Here is a 25,094-nt window from a genome sequence, read left to right on the forward strand (position 1 = left end):
CCAAGGCCTGCCTGCAAGCTGGGTGCTTTGCAGTAGGAAGTGGGGCAGTGTGGTAGACAGCTGCCAGCACCAATAACCGGTGCCTTGAGCAGCTTAGCATAGGCTAAGCCCAAATCTATTGACGCAGAGTGCAGGGAAGGGCTCGGCAGACTTCTCCCCCTCCCTGCTCCTGTATATAATCTCATGATGCTGTGGATGTGACAAACTCCATTTTGGTTAGATGTTGGGCCAGAAACAGAGAGAGTGGGTCAGATTTGACCTCTGAAGTCTATTTTAATGGTATCTGTTTTTACACTTCCTGAAGCTGCACCTTTTCTTCATTGTCTCCTCCTTCTTCCTCCTGTCTTGCATAAATTCCTGAAGAAAATTTTCTTGAAGAAATTGCCTGAATTTCTTTAATGTAGGATGGGAGACCGAGTGAAGTTGTGCTTGTGAGGTGATATGGATCATGCTATGGACTTGCAGTAGATGTCTGCAGTGCAAATGAATGTACAGTACTGAATATGATGGATGAAATAGGTAAGCGGCTCACGCTTTGTATTTCCAGAAATAATTTTTTTTAAATGGCTTCCTGACTAGAAACTGGAAAGCATTTTTACGTCTAGCCAGGGGATGTGTGTAGTCTTTTTCCCCATTTGCTTCTGTTTCCTGATTAACTGCAAAGAGCTTAACATGATGTGAGGGTTTGGGGAAGGGTAACCAGAGTACGCTGATCTTCTGACTTTGATTTTCTAGGATGTGTTTCCAAGTGGAAGGCTTTATGCAGCTATTGATAACTGAGCAGCCAAGTTATTTTGGCATGTTTTGTCGCACAAAAAGGGCTCTGTTTTGTTGATATGTCACTATTCTGTTTCAAAAGCATGAGAAATTTGAATGGGTTACCATCTTTTGATTTTCTGCGTAATTCTTTACTGACTGTTTCGCTCTAAGTAGCCATACTATTTGTATGCATTGTAGCTATATACTTGCTAACAACATCATTCAGTCAGTTTAATTAATTTTAACTTTGAATTTACAAGGCTAAAATGAGATGCTGAGGATGGCAATATGCGGAACAGGAAGGGACCTGCCTATCTGTAATGAAATCTTTTATATAAGCTAAGAACTGGTTGCGAAAACAGCTGCTACTTTGGGGTTTGGGATGTTGTGTTGTAGCAATTTCGGTGTGAGAATGTTTCCTTTTCTTCTGCTGCCCTAGGCAAGACAACTGGAGAAGGATGTTTTGCTGTGAGAAAGCTCTGTGTGAGGATGTATTCGCCAAGGGGAATTAGCAGAGGTTTTTGTAACTCTTAATCTTTTTAGTTATTCGAGTTCATACATGCAGAGCATGAAAGCAAGAGTATTGTGTTTTGTTTTTCCTATTATTTCTACTTAGTTTATTTTTTGGTGACTAAACTAAACAACAAAAAAAATTAAATAATAATAAAATTGCTGTTTCGGATGTGGATGCTTTTTTGCTTTCTCGTTCGGTTTTCCTGTTTTTCTCTTCAGTGGTTGCCTGGTGCATTTACTCTGTAAGTTTACAGGCAGAGCTGTTCTGCTATGGCTGTGGGTTACGCCATCTAGCTGTCCTTTTTGTTTCCTGTCAGCTACCTTTGAATCATAGAAGTAATAAAAGAAAATGCATTTGATTCTTTTTTTTTTTTTTTTTCCTTTTTATTTTGCTATGGAAAGTGCTACTTAACATACCTAAAAGTAGCCTGATGTTTAATGCTGGCTTGGCGCTGTCATGTGTTCTCTGTGCAGTGCCTGATCCTAATCCATATTTCCCTTTGTGGAGTTGACAGCTCGCAGTCCTTGCACAGAGATGTAGCTTTTCCCTTCCTTCTGTACCCCAGGTGACAGCAGCAGCAGTGATTTTTTTGTGTATGTGTGTTTGGTTTGTTTTTATGGGTTGGGTTGATGGTTTGGTTTTTGTGGTTGTTTTTTTGTTGGGTTTTTTTTTTGGTCCTTGGTGTCTGGCACATAGGGCTCTGGAAGTTATGTGCAGGGGTGGAAGCCAGCCTGTATCCTGGAAATGGAGGGGTCAGATTGCTGGGTGCTTGCACATTAGATGGTCCAATTCCAGATAGTGCAGCCCCAGCACATGTTGCATGAATGGTGATAATATTGTCATTCGACCTGATGTCTGCCACTGTCTTTAGTTTAAATTGTGGCTTCATATCAGGCTTATCTGGAAAGTGGACTGAGTGGAAAGCTCTTTAATAATCTTCAAATCAAGTTATGATATTGAATTATGTCTTTTATATATATATTTATTATTGATGCATTTGATTAAGTGAAACTTAGCATTCCTGGAAATAAAGAAGTGCTGGCATTGATAACTCATTATTGTACATACACACTTGGCTCCAGTGATTGCAAGAATCTCTCCTCTTTTTATTCCTGAGCGTAATTTGCAGACTTTTCCTCATGGGAGTTGTGGATTTAGGCAGAAACACAGAGGAATGCTGGGCTGTGGAAGAGCTGAGAGGTGAATGAACTGTGGAAATAAGCTGAGACCATCCATTGTACCTCAATTCCTGACAAAAGTGGGATGTTCAGATGTGAAAAGCTGGTGTTTAATATGCTGTATCACTGATATCTTTGGAAAATGAGTTGTCTGAGCTACTAATACTGCTGAAAAAGCAGTGGAATTTTGCAGCAACAAGATAATGGTGCAAAGTACAAAATGTAAGTCTGAAGTTATAAAAAAGAATTGTTAAAGAATGCAGAGATAGCATTTCATTATAAGGCTTTGATGAAAGAATTGATAAAAAATAAGGCAAGCCTCTAGGCTGCTAGAATTCACGTAGATATAATTCCATTAGTTGGTTATTTTTCAAAATAAACTGGAACATAATCATCAAATTACCAAATTACACAGGAAATTCTGGGGAGGTAGGGACTACTTGTAAGCCATGCTATAAAAACAGAACCGCTACAGTTTTCAAAATGCATATACAGTGACAAAAATTTGTTAGAAGAAATAAAAACAGAGGACAAGGTTGTGCAAAATGGTGCAAGAAGGTGGGGAGAAAAAAAAGACACAAAACCATGGAGTAGCTTTTGCTTAGGAGATACAGTCATGGGCACATTTCTGTGAGTTTCTCCTCCTTCCCTCCTTTCATCCCCTTGCAAAGTTGCAAAACACATCTGTATAAAGAGGGGCAGCTGAAGGTGCTGCTCATTAAATAATAGGTTTGGCTCTTTATTACTCCTTTCCAAAATGAGGAACTTTGTAGTGAAAGATAGCTTTATTTGTACCATTCTTGGGTGAGGTTAGGGCAGTGTGAATTGTTATGATAAGAGGCCCATCCTGCATTCCAAACAGCAGAACAAGTTACTGGATCAAATGTGAACAATAAAGCTGCTTCTGTCTGTCTTTCCTACAAAAAGGTGTACAGATTTCTTGGCCAAAAAGCAAAGTAAATTAAATAAAGTAAAAACCTCTAGATAAGAATATGGATCAAGTAGTTACAGAACTGTCGTTTTTTCTGTCTACAGAGATAGAAGAACCTTTTTTCTCAAGTATGCAGAGCAGGTTCCAGTGTATACAGAAAAAGCAGATGTTTCAATACTTGTAGAAAAGGAACCAAAATTAGTCCTTCTGTGTGTCATTTTGTTGGTGTTGTAGTTTCTTGGTTTCTTTTTCTTCACTAAACAACAGAAGATTAGAGATACTCATGTTGCCCAGCAGCAGAGCATCTTAGGAAAAAGATGTTCATCTCATTCAGGTGAATGATTATGTGGCTTGTTCTTTGGAAGTGTGCAGCAACTGCATACAGCAAAAAGAGATTTCTAGATTTGGTAACAAATGTTCTCCAGAAAACTTCAACATTAAGTTTCCCGAGGGAGTTGTGGGTAAAACAGTAATGAAACTCCAGTCATTTAGATTGTACTATTTTGGAAATTACGATCATATTCTTAAAGGAAAGCCTGAGGATAGCTGAGACTTAATTAGTGACTATATATGCTTGCTTTAGTCAAGGAAAACAAAGAAGTTGTTTATAAACGACTGCTACTTGTATGTATGATCTAGTTTTAGAATATTATGTTTTGAGGTTTTTAAGATATCATAGGGCATTGATAGGAACAGCAGATTTATAGGGTCATGTAGCTTTGACTTGCAAGCTTAGGTGGTATTTTTAACACAAGGTAGCTGGAAAAGCATTTAAAACCACTGTCTGCTATTTTTGACATGTCTAGCACTTTAAAAAAATCCATATAATCCTCTTGAAACAGATGGCTACAGTGAGTTAAAATCCCATGCTGGGATTTGGGCTTTTACCTGATGTTGAAACCAATGTCATGACACAGGGATGCATCACTGACTTTGGAGGTGAAAACCTGTTTCAGACTCATACTTAAAAAAAAGGTTGCAAAAGCACAAAGCACAGTGGCTTGTGCAACAGTTTGCTTTCCTGAGCTTAAAAAAAGCCTGCAGTGTTTACCAGTGGGAACTGTGGAGTCCCTCTGGATTTAGTCTGTTATTTTTATTTATTGTAGTTTGTGCAATCAATATCTGGGCTACACTGGAATATGGAAATCAGTGTTAACTAGCTGCCTCTAAACTTCTATAATGCGAGGGAGAAAAAACAAGAAGCGGAAGTCTTTCTTTAACTTCAAATCCTGTAATCGCTTGAGCTGCCTAAGTGAATGCAGGATTCGACCTGAAGTTTTTGGTTTAAGTAAGTGTAAGGACAACTGAGGCTGATTTTTTTGGGACAGGGCTGAGATGAGGAGGGAGATGTTGGCAGTGGTTTCACACAGAACTAAAGCATACTTAAGACAAAAAGTCCAGCTGTCCTTCAGCTATCCAGACGGCCACCATAGTGTTTCTAGAGATGGTGACAAAGCGTTGGTGTTCTTGTCCAGATAACTGGAAATAATTTAATATGGTTGGTGATTAATAACGAAAAGGCATACTAGTTCAGTGCACTTGTTTCCTACATTTCTTTAGTGGTGAAAGGAGGCAAATGAATGGGACACTGAAGTGTTGACACACACTTTGCTCTTTATGGTTCAGTTGTTCGGTAGCTCAAATTTATCCCAGGTGGATTCCGGCAGTTAACCGAGAGTAATCTGACCCTTCTAAATGCAAATGTAGCTGCCTTTTCCCCATCCTAACATGCAATGCATTTGAATTTCACAAATATAACAACCTGCTCTGAGTCTTCTACCATCTATTTATAAAATATAGACATTTCAGAGGAACCTGTTCTGTCCAGCAGTCCCAGCAGGGCTCAGCCCAGGCAGCCTCGCTGTCTCCCACACCCTCCTGATCACTGCCACCCACTGGGATGCTCACTGCTTGCTCCTACCTTCTCGCCCTGTTTTCATGCAAACTGCAACACTTGAGGAGCTTCAAGTTATATGGGTGATGACAGGTAGAGAAATTTCAAGTAATTTGGTGGCAGGTGAAGAAAGAACCTAAATGCAGGATGGTAATTTTTTTTTTTTTTTTTTTTTTGGGGAGGGGGGGGGGGGACATAAAATTTTAACACAGTGCATGCGTTCCAAACTTTCTTATACTTCCCTTCTTAGCATCACACAGTGCATATCCTCCCTAGCAAGTGAAGGACATAACATATGCTGAAATATGGGAGTTCTGCAAGAGATGTCAGTTTCTTTGTGGAAAGCAGAAGAAACTAATAGCTCCCAATATCTAAGGCTCTTACAGCAAAGCCTGCTTTAGTTTTCTTAAGTTTATTGTTCTAATACCTGCAAATAGCACTTGGGAAAGACAGCAAGCGTATATGTGACTAGCTTGTTGATGACACAGTAAACTTTGTTGTCTTGATGAGACCTATGTGATGGTATGTCTAGGTATGCTGGGAATGTTTCTGCTTTCTGGTTAAAACTTAGGATAACTCTGGGCAATTCATGTGAGGGCACATATGAGGTGTGAGCTGATCTTGAGGATGCACTGATTTGGGAAGCTGAATCTCTCTGGATTTCAGTGACAGGTTGCTGTTAGGCACGTTGGCACATGCTAGATTTAATCTCAAAAAAACTGGTGATGTGACACAATGTTTTTCACTCCACACTTTGCTCATTTTACCAAGAGAGAGCACTGCAGTTTGATGACCTTCCCCTTTCTCCATTTTGTAATGCAGTTTCAGCTGGCAGATACATCAGGCTGCAGAGCAAGCACAGAGTGCATTCAGAGGACAGATTTGGAGTAGTCAATTATTACCTTTATCTAATTAATCATACATCTTTCCTTCAGCCACACCAAATACAAATACAGCTGTTGAACCTACAGACTCAATAGTCTGAGTGCATCCGTGAAGAATGGTATGCATAATACTGCAGCAGGCTTCAAAATGATACACCTGAACATGACCTGTAAACAAGGGTGATGCTCCAGGTCATCACCTTCTGCAGCTTTCATGTAGTTGCCAAGAGAGACCTTGTCCCTTGGAGCCTTGCAGCCAGAGTCATTGAGCCCTTTGCTTAATGAAGGTGTGCCTAGGGGACCCCGGGGCTTGTGAACTTGCACACACGAATATGACCTTGTTCAGTTTGTCAGCCAGGAGTGGGTGGTGTGCCCATGACTTGTGAAGCTGTTCATCTGTCTTGAAAATAAACTTTTCATGTATTTTGTCAAGCCATAACATACATGCATTTGTAATAATGGAAGAACCTGCAAAATAGCACAAGGCAGAGAAGAGGTGGTTATGTTTATCATGATATTTCCTCACTGCTCCAGCCTTGCAGCTTGCTGACACAGTGGCCACAGAAGCCTTGAGAGGCTCTGTGGTGTAGAGGGTATTTCAGCATCAACTCCTGCCCTCTTTTTTGTTGTTCCTGTCTCCAGGGCATGTAGAAGAATGTGGAAGAGGTAAGGAAAGGAAACAGCAGTGGGAGGTATAACCCTCACTTTTCCCCTTCTGAGTCCTGCTTTAGCTTGCTTTTTACCTAGAAATGCTCTCCCTCACTACGTGGTGATTGGAACTTCGCATGCTAATGAAGAGGGACTGTGTGATTTCCTTCTCCAGCTCTCTTAATTATCAATTACACTTTTTAATCTGCACAGCTCTGCATGCCTTCTCTTGTTACAGTCTCTAAAATAAGTGATTTAAGAATTTGATAATTATCCACCTTGGAAAATCTCATTTGTATAACGGCGTTGCTAGATTCAGAGCTCTCCTACTCGCTCTCTAACTAGTTTTATGGAAAGAGAACAGGATATTACTGATGGCAAATCTAGGAATGGATTCTAGCTTTTGGGAGTCTTTAGAGACTGCTGAAGCTGAAATCTCTTCACAGTAAATTTTCTCTACCATTTGGAAACAAGGGGGACCATTTAGAGATAGGAGAACAAAATATTTGTCCATTGGTTGCAAACTAATTCCTTTTTATTTAACACACTGTTGCCTTACTCTGTTCCTATGGGGAACATATCAGCTAGTTGACAATGGCAGAACATGAAGAACTTCCTGCAAATCTCTCATTGAAACTATTGGTACTACTCTTGCCAATGTTTCAGTACTAAAAAAGAAAGCCCTCAGCAATAATGAGAGCTTCAGTTGTCCTGTAGCAAAATCATATTGTAGAAAGCATAGAAGTCTGTATTTTTTAAATGAGGTGGTTGCTACAGTTTGTTACATCTCTGGCCTTAACCCCTGCTCTGTGCCAGCATTTGGAAATTAATGGAAGATGAATTTGGTGTCTTTTCTCTGCAAACTGAGCTAAAGGCTCAGTCTGCTGTTGCAGATGGTTTTATGAAGACCAGAAAAATCACCCAAAACAAACAGGCTCTCAGCCACAGATGAGAGAGCTGCCAAATGTTATGTAAAAGCAGAGAAATCCTTAGAAATCTGCACTAAGATGTCTACATTTTTAATACACTGTTAAGCACTTAGCCTTGGGGAGGGGAGGCCCTCACAAGGCTTTCTCCATCTTTTCAGTCAGTTCTGTTCAGCAACTGTTTCTCAACCAGTCCATTTAAGCTTGAGTGCACGTATTGAAAGATCTTGGCTTGTGTGTGGTTCATTGAACAAGGTGGCTGCCTAAAATCAAGAGTGTTTCAGTATTGTGCTTCTTGTCACCCCTTGCTTTTACCCCAGCTGACCTTTTTGCTCTGCAGAAGAGAACACACACAGTGTTTAGTCAGCCTACACTTATTACTTCAGGTCACTTGCATGGTTCACACAGAAGTGGGGAGAAAAGCATAAATGCAAATATTTTCAACCATCTGCTCAAAAGGGTAGGATGGAGCACAATAGCCTGGGATGTCTGCTGTGTTGCAGTAAGTTTTGGTGGGCTGTTCAATGTTGGTGGCAGTGCAGAAATGCAGCTGGCTTGTTGGCTGCTTGCTAGCCTTAGCCTTTGCTGGGAAAGGGGCTGTCATGTCTTTGTGGTTGGATTACGGGCAGCTGTAGGTAGGGGTAGACCATCTTAGATCCTTCTTCTCATTGTATCCAGAATGTTTTTATGATAGCAACCACTTGTAGCTCGTAATCAGTGGAATGCAGTGAGCTCACCAACAGTGCAAAATAAAAAAAATACGGATACTTTGAAATACAGATACTTTTGAAAGTAGTTTACAAATAAATGTGAAAAAGGAATATGTTATACTGTAGTTAATTATTTGGCTTGTGCTTCATGTGTTTAGACAACTAAGCTCTCATAAGACTTATATAAGCTTTTATATAATGTGCTGTTTCTGGGAAAAAAATGGTGACTGTGCCTAACTTGACCTTGAATGTTTGTCATATATTCAAGACTTACTGGATGATGCTACTCAAATTCAATAGGCAATTTGTTTATATTTAACTGCTGTAGTTTGTTCTGGTTTGTGGCTAATAAGCCCAGAGGAGGCTATAGTCTTACCTGTCTGTCTGCCCTTGTGACTTTACTTCCTTGTTTCACTGGTCTAGTGTAAGGTAAGAGTTTGTTCTGTAGCACTTACAGACTCCCTGTGCAGTTCAGCTCCAGGTCTGGTAGATAGTTTAAGTATCTTTGAGTCATGCATAATGATCTCCTGGCTTCAAGTAGGGACACAGATTTAAGTGTATGTGTTGGAGGGGCTGCTTGCTGGGTAGGAGATTTGATTGCTGCTGCTATTAAGAGAACTTATTGAATACATGAAAATAGATAAGTTATTTAACTTTTTATTGAATGCATCTTATAGCCCAACTTGCTATAACACTGTGATGAATGGACTATTTGCAGTACAGTGCCCTTCTCTTAGGTTTCTTATGTTCCCTTACTCATTGCAATATCTAATCACAGATTAGATGTTGAGGAAGATGAACAGTTTCCAAAGCCAGTCATTGTGTTTATTAGCTCTTGACCAAATAATAATATCTTTAAAAGATTTTCTTGGAACATCCATGGAGGATTATTGTTCCGCCACTGATTTGCTGAGAGTGTCAGACAAACTAACATTCTTCAGATATAATGATAATTCTTTCAAGGGGAATATCATGTAACTCCTAGAATGTTTTGAATGTTTACTGTATTACCAAAGTTATCTTCTCATACAAATACAATTTTTTGCATGTCTACTTCAGCATTACTAGCTGAATTACTTCTAGTCATGGGTCCGACAAGCAGTTTGTCGTGTTCTTTATGTCATGAACTTTAATACTTTCAATGTTGTATGATACTATTTTGCCAAATATGTGACTTTATTCTAATATAAAGGTGGAGAAAAATGAAATTATACATATCCTGTAAATGAAAGAAATTGCACAAATCAAGCTGTAATTCTACCAAAATTAAAATCTCTTTGTTAATTTCTGGGAACATTATCTATTGAAAATAATGTGGGAGACTTATACTCAGGAAAAGTCTGAAAATTATTTCTCAACTCAGGATCAAATCTCACTGCTTTGAGGCTTAGTTTCATCAAAATAAAATCAAGCACACACAGAGCTTTTGTATATGATGCAGACTTGTCTGTTTTTCCTCTACAAACTCAAATTAATGAATATTACTTATTTATTAGTTACTTTCTTCTCTTGATGTGGTAGTAGGAGGCTGCGCTGTTACAGCTAAACTTAGACTTCTCCTGGTTTACAGATGGTTAGGAGGAGATGACAGCTAGGACTATCTACTGCTAATTATACATGTATGAGTATCAGTTCACTGTGACATTAATTACAATTAATTACTTGTAGTTTGAAGAGGCATAGGCTTGAGATTTTTTTTCTTAGTCCCTGTAGGAATTTCTGAAAATAAAGGGGTAGCTAAGCCCCATCTCTGTGACTGCACATGGGCACTGATGCAGCCCTATCATCTGAAATCAGGTGCCATTGTTCAAGGCACTGTGGAAGTGCCAAGCAAAGATCTCTGTCCTTGAAGGTCTGACAGTTTAAAGCCATCAGAATGTTCAGGAGTTGCCAAAGGATTGTGTTTCTCTTGATAAATAATTTAAAAAAAAAACAGTGTGCTAGAGAGCCAGGGTGGCTAGAACACTTTATATTCTTTGCAGGCAGCATAATTTCAGTCCAAAATAGTCTGTATTATATGAGAGCCCAGAAAAGGGTTGTAGTTTAGCAAGGAAGGCCAGCACTTTGTCCTGTTTTGATAGCTACAAACAGTTCCTCAAGCATTTGTTTCCTGTGACCTTGCTGAACATCACAAGCACGTGTTTAATGTTAGCATTTTATTATAGCTTTGCAGTGATGTAAGACCAAGAATCAATGGGCTCTGCATATTTATTATTTTATTATTTCACACTCTTTTTTTTTTTTTTCCTGCTTCCTTGATATACTATTTCCCAGTTCCTTCTTAATGTATTCCAAAACAAAGGAATTTTAAGGGAATGAGAACAGATTTCCTATTGGTCTGTTGTGATCAAGGCTGGTGAAGCCCAGCACAGGAGGCAGAGCGAATGCCCTGTGTGGGGTGCGTGCTGCCAGGCCTGTCACCCGGCTACAGGGCCTGAGTGATGCTTCAGACCTAAACTTATTGTGTAAAAAGAGAAGGGAAGTATAGCCCTTTCTTTAACAGAGCCAACCCTGTGATTTGCCAGGGAATATCTGGCACCAGCCCCCTGTTATTGCGAGGCATGTGTTACATTACAACACGGTGTTGTCCGTGGGCTCAGCAGTTTGTGGGCAGGGTGTGTGCGGTGTGCCTGGATGCATGCAGGGTGCTACTTGAAGTTGGCACGCTCACTTCCTGCAGCAGCTATAGCTTTTCTGTTCCTAGTTCTGCTTGAGAGCTGTTTTTGGTGTCCTTGGATCTGGGCTGGTGCAGTGCAAAGCTGAGCGCTGACAGAGCAGGGTCAGGCTGAGTGTGCAGCACAGACACGGAGCAGTTGTGAGAGTGGTGGCAAGGGCCCAGCATTCCTGCATGAGATTGCATAGGGCTAATTAAAGAGTGCGTAATGATGAGCTCAAAATGCTTTCCCTGTAAAAATGGTGTGAATTGGTGTGTACCTCAAATGCCTGCTGCATGGGGAGCAAGCAGGAGGAATTACAGCTTGCAAACACAGCTGCTGAGCAATGGCCTCCCTGGGTTTGTAAAGACGAGTGGAAGTGGGATTTGCTACTGCTGTCACTAGACAGCTGGAGAAAGCCTCAGAATCACAAGCTGCTAATGGGTGAGTGTCTTCAGACCTAAAAACCAAGAGATGACTTCAGTACATCCCAGAAAAATTCTTGGTGCAGGCAGTCAATGAACTGACATGGAGCATTGCTCTCTTTGACAGCTGACAGCCAGAAATGGGTATGATGTAAACGTTAAAGGTACATTTAAACCGCTGTCTTGCAAAATTTGGTTTTGTAGAGTGCTTCTCTCTGGTTGCATGAGCTTCTGGCACTGATGTTCTATTAAAAGCAAGATAAATGTATTTTGGAAGTAAAAAGTGCTGACATTGGAGGTTTTTTTTTTTTTAATTGCCAATCTGGCACAGCAGTGGGTGAGCACTAATGAATGTAAGTTAGCTGGCACTTCAGCTTCTGGAAATAATGTTTTAAATAGTCTTGGACAGAAACCAAGTGCAACTTGTAATTGTGTCCTATGCTGTGTATCTGTGATAAGAAACAATTGTTCTGGAGTTACCTGGGATGAGCAAGGTGATCTCTTACAGCAGCACCCTATGTGAATGTGCTAATGGCTAACTTTAAAACTCATCTTATTTGTCTTCATCCACACAACATATCGTGCACCATCTTATTTCAGTAACACTCCAAAGAGCTCTTCTCTTTCCATAGTCTGAAACTCATGAGAGGCAAGCTGCTGACTGCCCATTCTCACAGTTGAAAGGGATGAGACATGAATTTATTGAGAGGGGATATCCAAAGACAACGTGGCAACAAATCGTAACTGCTCTGGAAGAAATTGTTATTACAACACAAATGTCCAAGTCTTGTTGGATGGTGCTACAAGTATGTATATATAAACAGGAGTGTGATAAAATGACAGGTGCTGGGAAATGAGCAACTAGAACTTAGTGGTCATTTGGGTCTGTAGGAAGACAGGGACTATCAGTGGTATTGTGAGGACACGGTTTTGAAGAACTAACGCTGTGCCACCAAGTAAAATTCAACACAATTGCTGTAGTTGTGGAAGATTGGCAGAATGATGAAAAACACTAATCCCTTCCTTGGGAGCTGCTTGCTGTTATTGAGACACCATTAATTACAAAGGCTTTATCTGGGATTCTGGTGGAATTTGCTGGTGTTTAGCTTCAATGAGTTTGTCACTTTGAGTCCATGTCATAATTCTTTGTGAATTCTTTAGGAAGGACTGAATTGTGCCTGATATGCCTCTTTCTCCCTGTGGAATGGCAACTGGCAGGCAGGCTCAGAAAGGGTACCCTTCTAGGGAAGGCCATTTGCATCCTCCAAAATTTCCACCATTGCAAAGCAGGGAGCCTGGGGAAAAGTTTGTTCCTGGCCCAATGCCAGTGGTGACTTATCTGCATGGCCCCAACTGTTGTGTAATCAAACCTTAGTGTCTGTCTCCCATGTAAGCAAAAACTTGATAGCATCTCCTTAAGCCCCACAGTTGTCTGCCTGGGGATCTTGAAGGCAGTTGGTGAGAAACTCTGCACTACTGGTACAGAACCAGCTCAATTCAGTGATTGTGTGCACAGGGAAACGTAATGGCTCTGGCAAGCAGCCTTTCAACTTGTGCACAGGGAAGAGCTGGGTGATGATGACCTGAAGGTAAAGCAGTGCTTCTCCATCCACCTCCCCCATTACTCACAGAAGGGAGAGCCGATTGCCTTGGCTGGAGCCCGTGGGCCTCTTGTCCCTGGCTGCAAGGGGCTGCTGGATGCTTGGGAATGTGACTGGATGTGGGGGTTGATGCATCACTGTGTGGGATTGAATATTGCCACTGCAGCATAATATTATTCCTCTTGTTTTTTTTGTTTTTTTTTTTTTCTTTATAGTAGCTTTTTTGTAATGTATACATCATTTTATGGTGCACCTTTTACTGTGATGAGACAGAGCATTTAATGCATGTTACAGTGTAACAGATTGGACCTTGTTAGGAAGCATGGTGTGTTCTAGTGGTATAGATAAGTCACAGCAAACACTTTGACTTGACAATCCCATTTTTCTCTATTTTTGTTGATCAAAGAAAAGGATCAGTGCCAAGAACATGCTCTATAAAAAAGTTCTGAAGATACACATAGGATGCTGTTTTTTAGTCTAGCAATCCTTGTAAAATATTTACTGCCAAAAGAGAGGGACCCAATTACTGTATCAACTGTTGTTAACATGTCCTTGTTATTTCTGGAGGCAAATTCAAATACACTCCATGAAACGTCTTTATTCTGCTCTTGGTGATAGCACAACTTTGTTTTGTTTAATTGATACTAATGTGTCATTATGAGGTTGCTGCAGGGAGGTGGGAGGCTTAGAGGTCTAAACTCTCCTCTCTGTCCAAAATAAAAAGGAAGCCTCTGTGGATTAAAGAGACGTAATTCTAAGAAGCATGTTATTGGTGGTGTTGTAAAACCAATATCATTTGCACAATAAAATAACCAAGAATTTTAATTGCTGGATTTGAGTTTTCTAAAGCAGACAGCAAATAATTAAAATTGTGTAACATTTTCCAGTAAAAGAGGCTTGCTTCAGTCTCTTTATAACTTTGCAAGTTTTAAATGGTTTGGCTTGTTTCTCTTCTTTTTTCTTGTAACTGAACCAATGGCTGAAGAATGACACTTGGGGAAAACAACTTTTTTTTTTTTTTTAAATCTTCATAGAAGCCCAATAGGATGATTTCAGGCCACCAGACTTCAGAAATTCGGTTTTAGATCAGTGCTTCCTCCTGTGCCTGCGAAAAACTGTCCAAGCTGCCAACGCAAAGTCACAGCTCGTGCCTGACAGGGATGTGTTAAACACAGCAGTGCTAAATGTTTTGTCCTTTTATTTTTGCTTAACTGAAGCAGCACCCCTCCTTACAGATGCATTGCATTCATCAGTGTTCGCGTGACTTGCCATCCCCATGCACCGAGTGAGAACACTCCTCCCCAGCACTCCCAGGGCTGAGCAGGACTGCTCCCTGGCTGCTTCCAGCCTCTGCAGGCTGCCCCTGCATCAGGCACGCCAACCCTGCTTTGCTCTCCTCTGCTGCTACCCAGACGCCTGCTGCTGGACCTGCAGGAGAAGGTGATCTGATGCTGCTGGAGAGAGGCATGGAGGAGGTGTTTGGGTGGAATAAAGCTGGCTGGAAAGAGCAAAAAGTAGACAGGTGGGAGAAGAGGGGTGCAGGCTGGCAGGCTCAGAAACAGGAGAAGGCGGTTGAGGCAGTGCCTGAAGAGGTGTGGACAGAGATGTAAGTTCAGGAAAGGATGCAAAGGATGCAGTTCAATAGAGAAAGGAGAGGAAGAGTGCAGCTGGTGAAAAGGAATGGAAACTTGGGCAAAACATGTTTTTCCCCACCTGGTGGCAGGGTTATTTGGTCTGCCAAATCAATGTTTGTGTAAGAGAATACAGTCTCTAGATTTCCCAAATTGATTTGACGTTCTACTGATGGGAGGTTATAAAGTTAACTTTTATTCTGACTGAGTAGGAGGTTTTGTTGTTGTTGTTTTTTAGTTTTAAATGACTAATCTATGTCAGTACATAATGCAGTCTGCTTGTTAATAATGAAGATTCCAAGACCAAGCACTGAAATGTCAGGAAACCTCAAACAGTAATTTACTTGCGTAACTTGATTTCGTATACCCTATGCATGTACGCAGTCACATATTTAAAAATTATTCTGTGTTGTGTTCTTGGAAGTTAATAGTGTTCTCATCAGTAAGGCTAAGCAAGTGTGAATGAAGGAAAGCTTTGATCTGCCTCAGCTAAGCTGCATATGTAACGTTGTGACGAAACAACTTAATGGAAATTTCATGCAAAATCTTTTCTAGGTCACTGTCTACAAACTTTCTGGGGTTGTAAACAGTTTGTGGTTTGTTTATTAGGAACATTAGTTCAAATACAAAGATCTGTGCAATTTCTATTTCCAAGAACAAGGCATTTGGTGGGTAGATACCAAATCACTTGATTTCTAATCACTAGATCACTTATCGATATCTATCTGGAAGCAATGTGATGAGACAAAGATTGTAGTTGTTGCTCCTTTTTAGGAAAGCAAGCTAAAAAGTGTTGGGTTTGATTTATTTTTTATACCAATCCATTTTTATGTCTGTTACTGTTCTGGAAGATTTAGTTTTTAAGGATTACTAAAAACCTGGGTACTGCTGAATCCTCTCAGGCTGGGTTTAAATCATGTAACGGGTTTAAAATAAAAGTCAGCCAATCAGAGACAAAAGATTTCCCTGAATACTGGAGGGAAAAATAAGTGAATTGTATACCTCCTAAGGCTAAGAGCTGCAAATTATGGCAGTCAGGAAGTGTAATTACCAAAATGAATAACAGGCCAATGCCCAGAAAGCTAAAGACACAAAGCTTAAGGAATTAAAATGAAACCTATGTGGACTTGGAATGGTTAATGTCTTTATTTTAAATAAAGAATTTCTTATAACAAACATCTGTATTGCTGGTAGAGCAGTCCGTCTCTGAGCAAAATCTGCTTGGTCTTGGCAGTTCTAACTCTTTCAGAAATCACTGTCCTCACAAAATAGGTTGTGAAAACACAGCCCAGCTTCTGTGCATCTCTTCCTACTGTCTTTTGTTGAGAGTTTGCTGTAGAGACTGGAAGTCATAATTCACGTCCTGTTTTTCTTCTCTTTTTTTTTTTTTCTGAAAGGATGACTCTGAACATCCCTAAAAAATGCATGACCTGTTGGATCTTGCCCAGCGAGCTCTGCAGCAGTGGAACAGCTACCTACAATGCTTGCTGTAGGTGGTCTGGAACTTACTTCTAGGAGAGAAGTCTCAATAGATGTCCCAGGTATATATCTAAGTGGCCTGATGCGGTGCTGTGTGAAGGCAGTTAGGTACCAAAAGCAAGGTGGGGGTCTCAGTGTAATGCTTAGCTTCGCTTTTTGGCCAAGATGAGCTCTTGTGTTGGCCTGGTGTAGGCACAGCTCTTTCACTGCCAGTATCTCCATTCAGCATGCTGTGTCAGTAGATGAAACCAGCATGACAGTGCACTTCTTCCTTAATAAACAAGGTCATGGTGCTCTGGTAATGTAAGAAGCTGCATCTTGCAGAAATTTCTGCACCTTCAATTTTACTCTCCTTTTCATGGAGCACTAAATGTCTCAGGTATTAGCATTAAATAATACTACTTCTTCTCCATTACCCCTCCTTTCTTGCACTTTGAACATCTTGGGTTTTTTTAGGGATTCGTAAGTAAAAGATTTAAGAAGGTCTCAAGAAAGGCAGTTATTGGTGCCTGTGCAGAGCAGCTCGAGTGGGAGTAAAACACTTTTGGTCTCAAAGTCACTTGGCTGTTTTTGCAGATGTATTTTTGTCACTGCTGCCGGTAAGATGAAAATACAAAAAAATCTATAGTCTAGGAAGAAGTCCTGTTTCTTTCTCTTGTAATGAGCCCCCATTTATTCTCTTACAAATGAGGCTTCACTTGCAGTACAATTTTCTTAAGAGAGGCAACAGGATGAGACTGCAGATCCGTTTAAAGCAATTATGGGATGAAGGCCAGGAGCCCACTTAGTTTGGCAGATACAGTGATTTTGACTTTAAAGTAATTTAAAGCAGAGGAAGGGAAATCTTGGATAATGGAGATCTCTTAAGCTTTATTGTAGGTGGTTTTTGTTAGGGGTGGAAAGCAAAGGGAATTGGCTTTCGTGCAGCAGGGTTATAAGCAGGAATCCAGAGAGCTGCTGTGTTGCTGGTCAGAGCTTTTAGGGTACTGAGAAGGCCAGAGAGCTGGTAAATGTCTTTTAAAAGCATTTTAGAGTCAGAAGTAGTGCAGTGGTAGAGCTGTGCTATAGGTCTCATCTACATCCTTGAGTAAGGTGACAGCATGAGATAACTTCACTAAAAAAAGAAAGCTTTGAAAAAGAATAGACCTGATTTTGAACTTCCTTTCTTTTGCAGCAGACAGCAGAGAGTGTCCTCACCTGGATATAGTGACCCTGTTTGGGGATGCTCCCATATGGCAGCAGTTAGTGTAGAAAGGGATTAATTACCATGAGACACAAAAACAGTTGTGCCTGGCTTTTGAATGATCAGTGTGGTGTTGCCATGGCAGAAATGCCACTGGCAGAGGCCTGCTCCTTCCCTTCATGATGAAGTCACTAGGATGGTAGCTGCTCACCTCGGTGTGTGCGGTGCTAAGCCTGAACAAATTTGGGAAGACCTGGAAGCATGGAGGGCAGCACAGACATGCATGGAGTTCAGAAGGAGTGGGGTGGCTTGTGTATGTCAGTGGGCTGACAAGAAGAAAGCACATAGTCTGTGAGCTTGCAGGAGTCTTCTAAATTAATCTTAGATATAGCTCATTTTGTGGCAAGTTCATTTTAATTAAAAGTATATATTACATCATAAGATTTTTTTTTTTAATTTTCTTTTTTTTGTTGTTTTTGCTTTTGGGGACCTTATCTTCTCTTATTGCAAAGCTGAGATCAAAGAACTTGCTTTGTTTTTAAAAGTGGCTAGATCTTAGGATCAAATTGCTTACTATACCAAACTGTAGCAGAGCATTCATTTTTCCCTTAGTTCCATCCACCTTCCCTTTTATGAAGTTGCAGCCTGTTTTTTGGCACAACTCAGCCTGCTACCTGCATCGGTCACCGTGCCCTCTGTAGAAGCTGGTATCAAATAATGAATACTCAAGTTGCTGTTCTCAGCTCAAGTGATTTGACCTCGCCTTCAGTGCAATATTGAATGCAGGCAGGTCTCATCCCGGTTCTCCAGTTGCCAATGGTAGGTGTAAGCTGCCTCGTGACTTGGATGCTCTCACAGGAATTACCTCATTGTCAGGAGCAAGCTGGCTGTTCAAAGTCCAGATAAGTGACTTCCATCCTGTAAAATGTACAGGTATTCCATTTCATCCTCTGAAGTGACCTTCAATGCATGGCCATTACAGCCAAGCAAACGGGTCCTGACCATCCTGCCCATGCTGTAGCATGCTGTAGCAGTAAGTCTCTGATCTTGATGAGAAGCAGGAATTGCTACTCCTTCACCTGGGGTGAAAGTGTTTTGTCCTTGAGCAATAGGATTGCAAATTGACTGTTGTAAGCCTGATATGCCCCAAGTTTGGTTTACTTTATATGCTGCCTAAGACAGTCTAGATAGCTTGTGATGTGTTGGTAGTCTGGAAATGAGGTTGCTCTGTAGACCCTAAGGTTTTATTTTATTTGGGTGATGTGTAACTTAAAAGTTTCCTCTCATCTGTGTCTGGCCAGACCTACCGGCCTGCTGTCAACTGCACAGCCACTGCTTTGGTACCACAGCCTTTTGCAATAGATAGCAGGCACCTTTTTTTTTCCAGTGGTTCTTTAACGTCAATATCATTCTTTTACATTGCAGTATAATGATGTGATGTAATTATCCAGAGGAAATAATATGCATGTCTGCTTTCAGTAAATAACAGTAAATAACAGTAAATGCTGTTAAGTTTAGCTTTCGTTTGTCATTAAGAGAGCCTAAGCAGCATAAGGGTTCTTCCTGCCAAGTCACTCAGTCTGCTCTATTCTATATTATTTAATATTTTAGAATGTGATACTTTAAAAAGCCAGCATGGTCAGCCAAAAGTAATTTTTCATGAATATGCATCTCCCTGTAGAGCAGTTACATAATTTTAATCTTAACACACACACAAAACGCACCCAAATAAAGAAAAAAAAATCATCATTTTTCTTGTAGTTACTTGCAAGATCCTATTTTGTCTGTGGAGTGTTTCCAAAGAAATCTATTTATGCTTCTGTTTTCAAGTGTTTTACAACTTCGTGCTGAATTGACTGTGACAGTTTAAAATCACCTGTTTGGTTTCCTACTTCTGCAGTATAATGAAAACAACAACTTCTGTACTGTTTTGTGAGTAGTGAACACCAATGCTGATGAGTTTTCATTTATGCTTAGCTCAGTCCAGGTACCTGAGATGAAGAATGTCAGTAACGGTGTATGTATGCAGTTGTATGGCAACTCTGATAGTAGACTTCTGTGATAAGTGCGAGAGGAACAAAAGCTGGATATTTTTAATTTGTTTATATTTGCAAAACAGCCGCTGAGTTTCTCAGCAATGGAATTATGAGATGATGCACATTTTTGTACATTTTCCTGTGATTTTTTTTTTTTTTAATAATTTTTTCAAGGGTGTTACTAATGAGAATGTTTGTAACACAGCTTTTTGATTGGAGCTCTAGTGACATAAGCAGACCCAGACGATAGTTTTCTGTAGAATTTGCATTAAGGAGCCTGAAGAAGTTGGACTTGGAAGTGTTGTGGTGTCACCACTGAAGTGATGGGTCCATTAGGGAAATCTCTGTAGCTTCTGTTTATGAACCATCTAAACCAGGGCTCTTAAGAGGGCTTCTGTTTTTTTTGTGGAGGGGAGGGGTCTTGACAGCAAGTGCACAGGGTGTAGCTTTCCATGCTGATGATTCGTTTCTGCCCATGTGGGTGTTCTCACGCAATGCAGTAACTGAAAGAATGACAACAGTGTGCTGTCACTGCCTCAGAGCCCCTAACAGGCTCACAACTTGTGTCTGAGCTGCTGCAAAATTCATCTTCACATCACAAGTCGTCCCTCTTGAAATTTATTGCTGGCTCCTATAGTCCTCATTACCCAGGTATTTCCCTTGCTTCCCCTTGTGTGTCCTTCGTACAGGAAGGGCTCTACAGCATGGCTTCTCCAGGGTGGAGCTGTTTTAAAAAGTCTCTGTGGGTAGGAGCTGGCTGCAGGCAGGCTGCTTATGTGCTCTTTGGAGGCTGGCAACAACCTGCAAGTCATGAGTTATTACTTCCTGCAGGGAAGGGAAGTTTTAATCTGCTCTTGTAGGGGAGGAGTGGAGGAAATGTTTTATGTGAAAAAAAAATGCTCGTGTTTAGTTCCTGTGTTTCTGCACAGTTCAAACATCAGAGTAAACGCCTCAGACAGCCAAATGAGTTTCAGTGATGAGAAAAGGAGATGGTTTGGTTTTGTGTTCAGATTTTTGTGCTTTGGTGTCTGTGTTTGATCCACCTCCATGCTCCTCAGCAGGATCCTACTTGTAATATATGCTAGTTGAAGGTATTTTCTTGCTATTGTGTTTTGAAGGACTCTGGTAACTGTTATGTATGCATGCATGCATAAGAGCTTAGAAAAGCAAATCTAGCACTGGCTGCCAGCGTAATCTTTCTACTCTTAAAGCAAATAATCTTAAGAAAAAGCATGTAAAGGTCTTGAACAAGATTAGAGCTGCACTGTGCGCTTACAGTGATTAAATGAAGAAGAAATGTAAGGGAGTTATAATGTTTGACCAAACATCGAGCTTTCTGACCTATACCTACAGAGAGATTGCTGTCATTTGTTCCCAAATTTCCAATTGTAAAACAGAAGTAACAGATTAGTATGGAGTTCAGCTCTTTAGTCTTAAAACTCAGTGCCGTTGCTTTCAAACACAACAGCCTAGTGCTCAGACAGGTACTGAGGAGTTAAATGCTAACTGTGGTGCAGTATTGAAGCTAGCAGGTTTTGTCAGTGCTCACCTGTACCTGCCCTAGGAATACACCCCACCCAACACAGCAGTACTTCAGCTTTCATTGGCGTGCCTGCCAGCTGCTGTTCAGAGGTCTGATAAAACTGCCAAGAGTAGCTCTACTTCATCAGTACTGAGTACAAGGGGGTCTGTATGTTCTTTGCTTAATTCTGACTAGTTCCAACTATGGCTTTTTCTGTTATGCGCATCTGACATAAGATGCCACATTAAATAAGCTTGGGAACAAAAAAGTGGTTTGGGTTTATTTTGGGGGGTGGGTTTGTAAGTAACTGAGTGAATTTTGTGTTTAACACTTGATTTTCTCTGTCTATTGTCAGCAGTTTCTGACTAAGGCTAGCTTGTTCCTGTTGTCACTACAGGTGCCTTCTCCATCTCCCAACAAGCACTCCATCTCCCCTGTGTAGTGAAGTAGCTTTTTGGTCTAACTAGGGAATTAGCTGTCAAGTGGCAGGGACAGAAAAGCTGGATTATTTTTTCTCTCTTTCCTTTTAGTTTCTCTGTCCTAGATATTTGTTTTTCCTGTCTGCTTTTCTGTGCTACTGCCTTGTATGCATGGAGATAGAGCAAGCAGTTGAAGGCTGTATTTCCACTTCATTGCTCAGTGTACGTTTTACCTGGAGGTAAAATGTGGCTGTCTGCATGCCTTGATCTAACTTGTGCATGTGCTCTTTCCTATTGGTGCAGCCCTGTCAGTTCCCCATTTCAGGTGCTCTCTAGGGCACTGCTCTTTGGTGGACGCTGTTTTGCTAGTGGGTGGAATCAGCACAAAGGTCACAGGCACCAAGTTTAAGAAGTGCACTTATCTTTGCTTAAGTTTAAAGAAGTGAGATAATAAGTGAAATGATATGGCAACAATAAAACAGAACAAGGCAATGCACCTAACCATCACTGCATGAGGATAGTGATAGTGATTAAGAAAAATACATCACCAACTGCCCTAATACTTTACCATCATTCAGATCTGCAGACCATGGGGAGGATTTGGAGCAAGGATTTGGAGAGCCTTTCCTGGTAGCTGGGAGCTCCTATGCAGTGCGTCCGCTCATAGGTTATGTCTCCAACTTCCCTGCAAGAGGGTCCAGCTTTTACATTGTTGAATAAACAAGTTTACGTGACAGTTAGGTTTAGAAGCACCCATTTAGAACACTGAAAGGAAAAAAAGAATGAGTTTTGATTGTGGCAGATCTTCGGAAGTTTGAAAGTGCAAGTGTTGGCTGCACTCAGATAATCTCCCAAAAATCAGGACACTTATGGGTAGAATGAATTCTTTGTATGAGGTCTTTAAAGTGGCAATTACATTAATCACATTAGGTCAATTTTCATTCTGACTTGAAATTCATATTTGTTAGGTCCATCTGTAGTTTCTTCCGTTGATCAGAGGAAACTTAATATAGTTATTCCTTTCAATATCAAACGTCTTTTTTCTTACAATTTTTAAATTGACACATGTGATTTGGCAAGATGATGTGATTTTTGATGTGATTATGCTGTTATCAACAAAATATTACTTTTGATCAATGAACATTTGATCAAAGCCTCTACTATTTCCCTCCCCTGCCTGCCCTACAAGAAAGACAGAGTAAGTGTTGAAGCATGTTCCTTATGCTGTCTTTTATCCTTCATGTTCGTCCTGAATTATTCCTGTAGAAGGAGATAAAGGAGAAACAAAGACTTTCTCGGGTCATGTTGGTAATCAGCCTACTGAGATGCAAAGGCTGGAGTTTGGAGGAAATTGCTTGGAGCCTGCTGGAAAAAAAAAAAAAAAAAATATTTTCTAGAGTGAAGCTAATACAGGAAGGCTTGTTCTGTTTTTAAAGCAGTTTTGTCCAACACATTTCTAGTGAAATTTTCATTTAAATTTACTTTTTTTTTTTTTTCATCTCCCCTAGTCTATGTCAATACAACTTTCTTTTTGTCCTTGCTTTCAAGTATTTCCAAGATCTTTGTGGAGGGTTTTTAGCATTATTACAACCTGTCTTTACATTCATCCCAGATTACAGTGTTCTATAGTTGAACTCCTGGAGATGAAGATGAATTGTGAACTGAGAAAATCATGGCACCTAATTTCCTGCCTTGGGTATTAATTAAGTAGATGCTGAGCCAAGGATATGGTTGCAATTTGAAGTATTATAATGAATCTTTTTGTTTTCCGCTATAAAGGATCACTGAAAGGGCATTCAGAGCCCCAGAATGATCTCTTTCTAGGGCCTGATCAAAAGTCTATTAAAAATAATAGAAATCCTTCCTCTGTGAGATTTCATTCGAGACATAAATTGTCCTCTTTTCAATTCTGGATAATGGGCGCGTCTGTAATTTGTGAAGTCTGTGAAGCTTTTACCAGAATCTTTGTACCACACCTTTAGAAACCTCAGATATACAAGTCACCTTTCGCAGCTGTTTTTGTGCTGCTGCATTGCAAGATGTTTGGTTCTCCCAAGTTTTGTGGTTTGATTCTGTTGTTCTGACTTCTTTTTATCAGTCTGCTTAATCCAACTTCTTCAAAGGGAAATGTTTATAATAAAAACTAAAAAGGCTGCTGTTCTTTGGAAGTAGTGATTTCCAAAGCATCCCTGAGAAAAGAAGATGAGAGCTGTTGTCTAGCAATGTGATTAATAACACATTTTTTCTTTTTTTTCTTCCCCCCTCCCCCCCCCCCCTTATTTTAGCAGCTGAAGGTTCTAAAGTACAAGACAAGAAAGTCACTTCAGGACAAAGCAATACCGGAACTAAACCAGGTATACCATTCTTCATGTTTCACATTGTAAAGCTGTTTGTCTTAATGGTACATTAAAAATGCATGTCTTCCTATGAATTTTTAAGACGTTTCATTTTCCTAAACCTTTCTTACTAAACCCGTATCAGTGACTGTATTTTGTTAGGCTGGAGTCTCTGCTCACAACAAAGCAAAACTAATGAAGTCTTCATCTGTTTTAGTGCAGTTTAGAAATGAGGGTTCCAAAGTGAGATAAGGTTACAGAAGTCCCTGTACTTGCATTCGTGCTTGTATTTTCTGCTGTAGACAGGGATTTGTAGCTTTATATCAACATGCTTCTGTTTAGAAGTTTCTTCACTTACTGTGCTGTAAGACATATTTTGTAATATACCCTGTGCAGTAAGCAGATGCGTGCCATTACTTGACTCTGCCCAATTGGTATATTGTGTGGATTTAATTCACTATTCACTAATACTGCACTTGCATGGTAACAGTTTCTGTACAAAAATGCTTAATGTAATCCTTAATGCCACAAGTCTGTTGCACTCATGTGCTTAGACCAAGATCCAAAAGATCGCTCAGAAATTTAAATTCTTCCTGTACTAGAACTCAGGCACCCAAGCTTAAAATGTTCCATTAATAATGCTGAGAACATGCAGGTGTTGTGTTGCTGCAGGCTCAGTGCATGGTAAGCAGTCCAGTTTCAGCTTCTGAGCAGTCTGGCAGCTCAGTGGCTGCTTTGTGCAGAGGCTTCAGTGTGCCTCAGCTGGATGCCTTTGGGCTCCATCCCTGGGGGAAGCAGTCCAAGGGCTGTCTGACAGAGCTGAACAGAACTGGATGCAGCGCCATGGATCAGCATTCCTGGTGGCTCCCACTTGGGCAGTGGAATGAAGGGTAGGGAAGGGAATAGTGATAACATGACCCACTTTTAAGACAAAAAAAAAAAAAGAATTGAATGGTATTCAGTATATACTTTGTCCTGCAGTAGTTTAATCTCAGTCCTTCAAGTCTCAGGAAGGTGTCCTGGCTGCTCCCGTGCTCCATCCGTCTGTGCTGCAGTGTAGAAGGGAATACAGGATCCTTAAAAGGAGTGCTCAGCTCTGCACTCAACTGATGAGAGCCTCTGTGCTGAACTGAGGATTCCTGAGCTGTATTTTTCCTGAGGCTGCATACAAATTTTGTGTCAAACATTGCTTTGGTTAAAAAATGGAGACTGTCTGCAGCAGGAGTGAAAGCTGTCATTACAAACAAAGTTATTATCTGGAAGGTGTCTGCAGGCTGAACAAATATTTGGAGACCAAGAGTAACATCGGCAGCTCTGAATCTGTGCGTGGGAGTGTGCAGGGATCTAGGCAGGGGGAATAATTT

The 25,094-nt window shown here is 40.6% G+C and overlaps 1 protein-coding gene across 1 annotated transcript in view; it reads left to right on the top strand.

Moving 5' to 3' along the window:
• Positions 1 to 25,094, top strand: part of MAP7 (microtubule associated protein 7) — a gene marked incomplete at both ends in the record, with an annotated part of 102,369 nt that overhangs the window by 30,993 nt on the left and 46,282 nt on the right. The window contains one exon of the mRNA XM_079550340.1: positions 23,680 to 23,748. Coding sequence (XP_079406466.1) covers positions 23,680 to 23,748 — 69 coding nt within the window. The remainder of the gene's footprint in view (positions 1 to 23,679; positions 23,749 to 25,094) is intronic.

The sequence above is a fragment of the Tetrao urogallus genome (genome assembly GCF_951394365.1).
Source record: "Tetrao urogallus genome assembly, chromosome: 2".
NCBI classification, from domain to species: Eukaryota; Metazoa; Chordata; class Aves; order Galliformes; family Phasianidae; genus Tetrao; species Tetrao urogallus.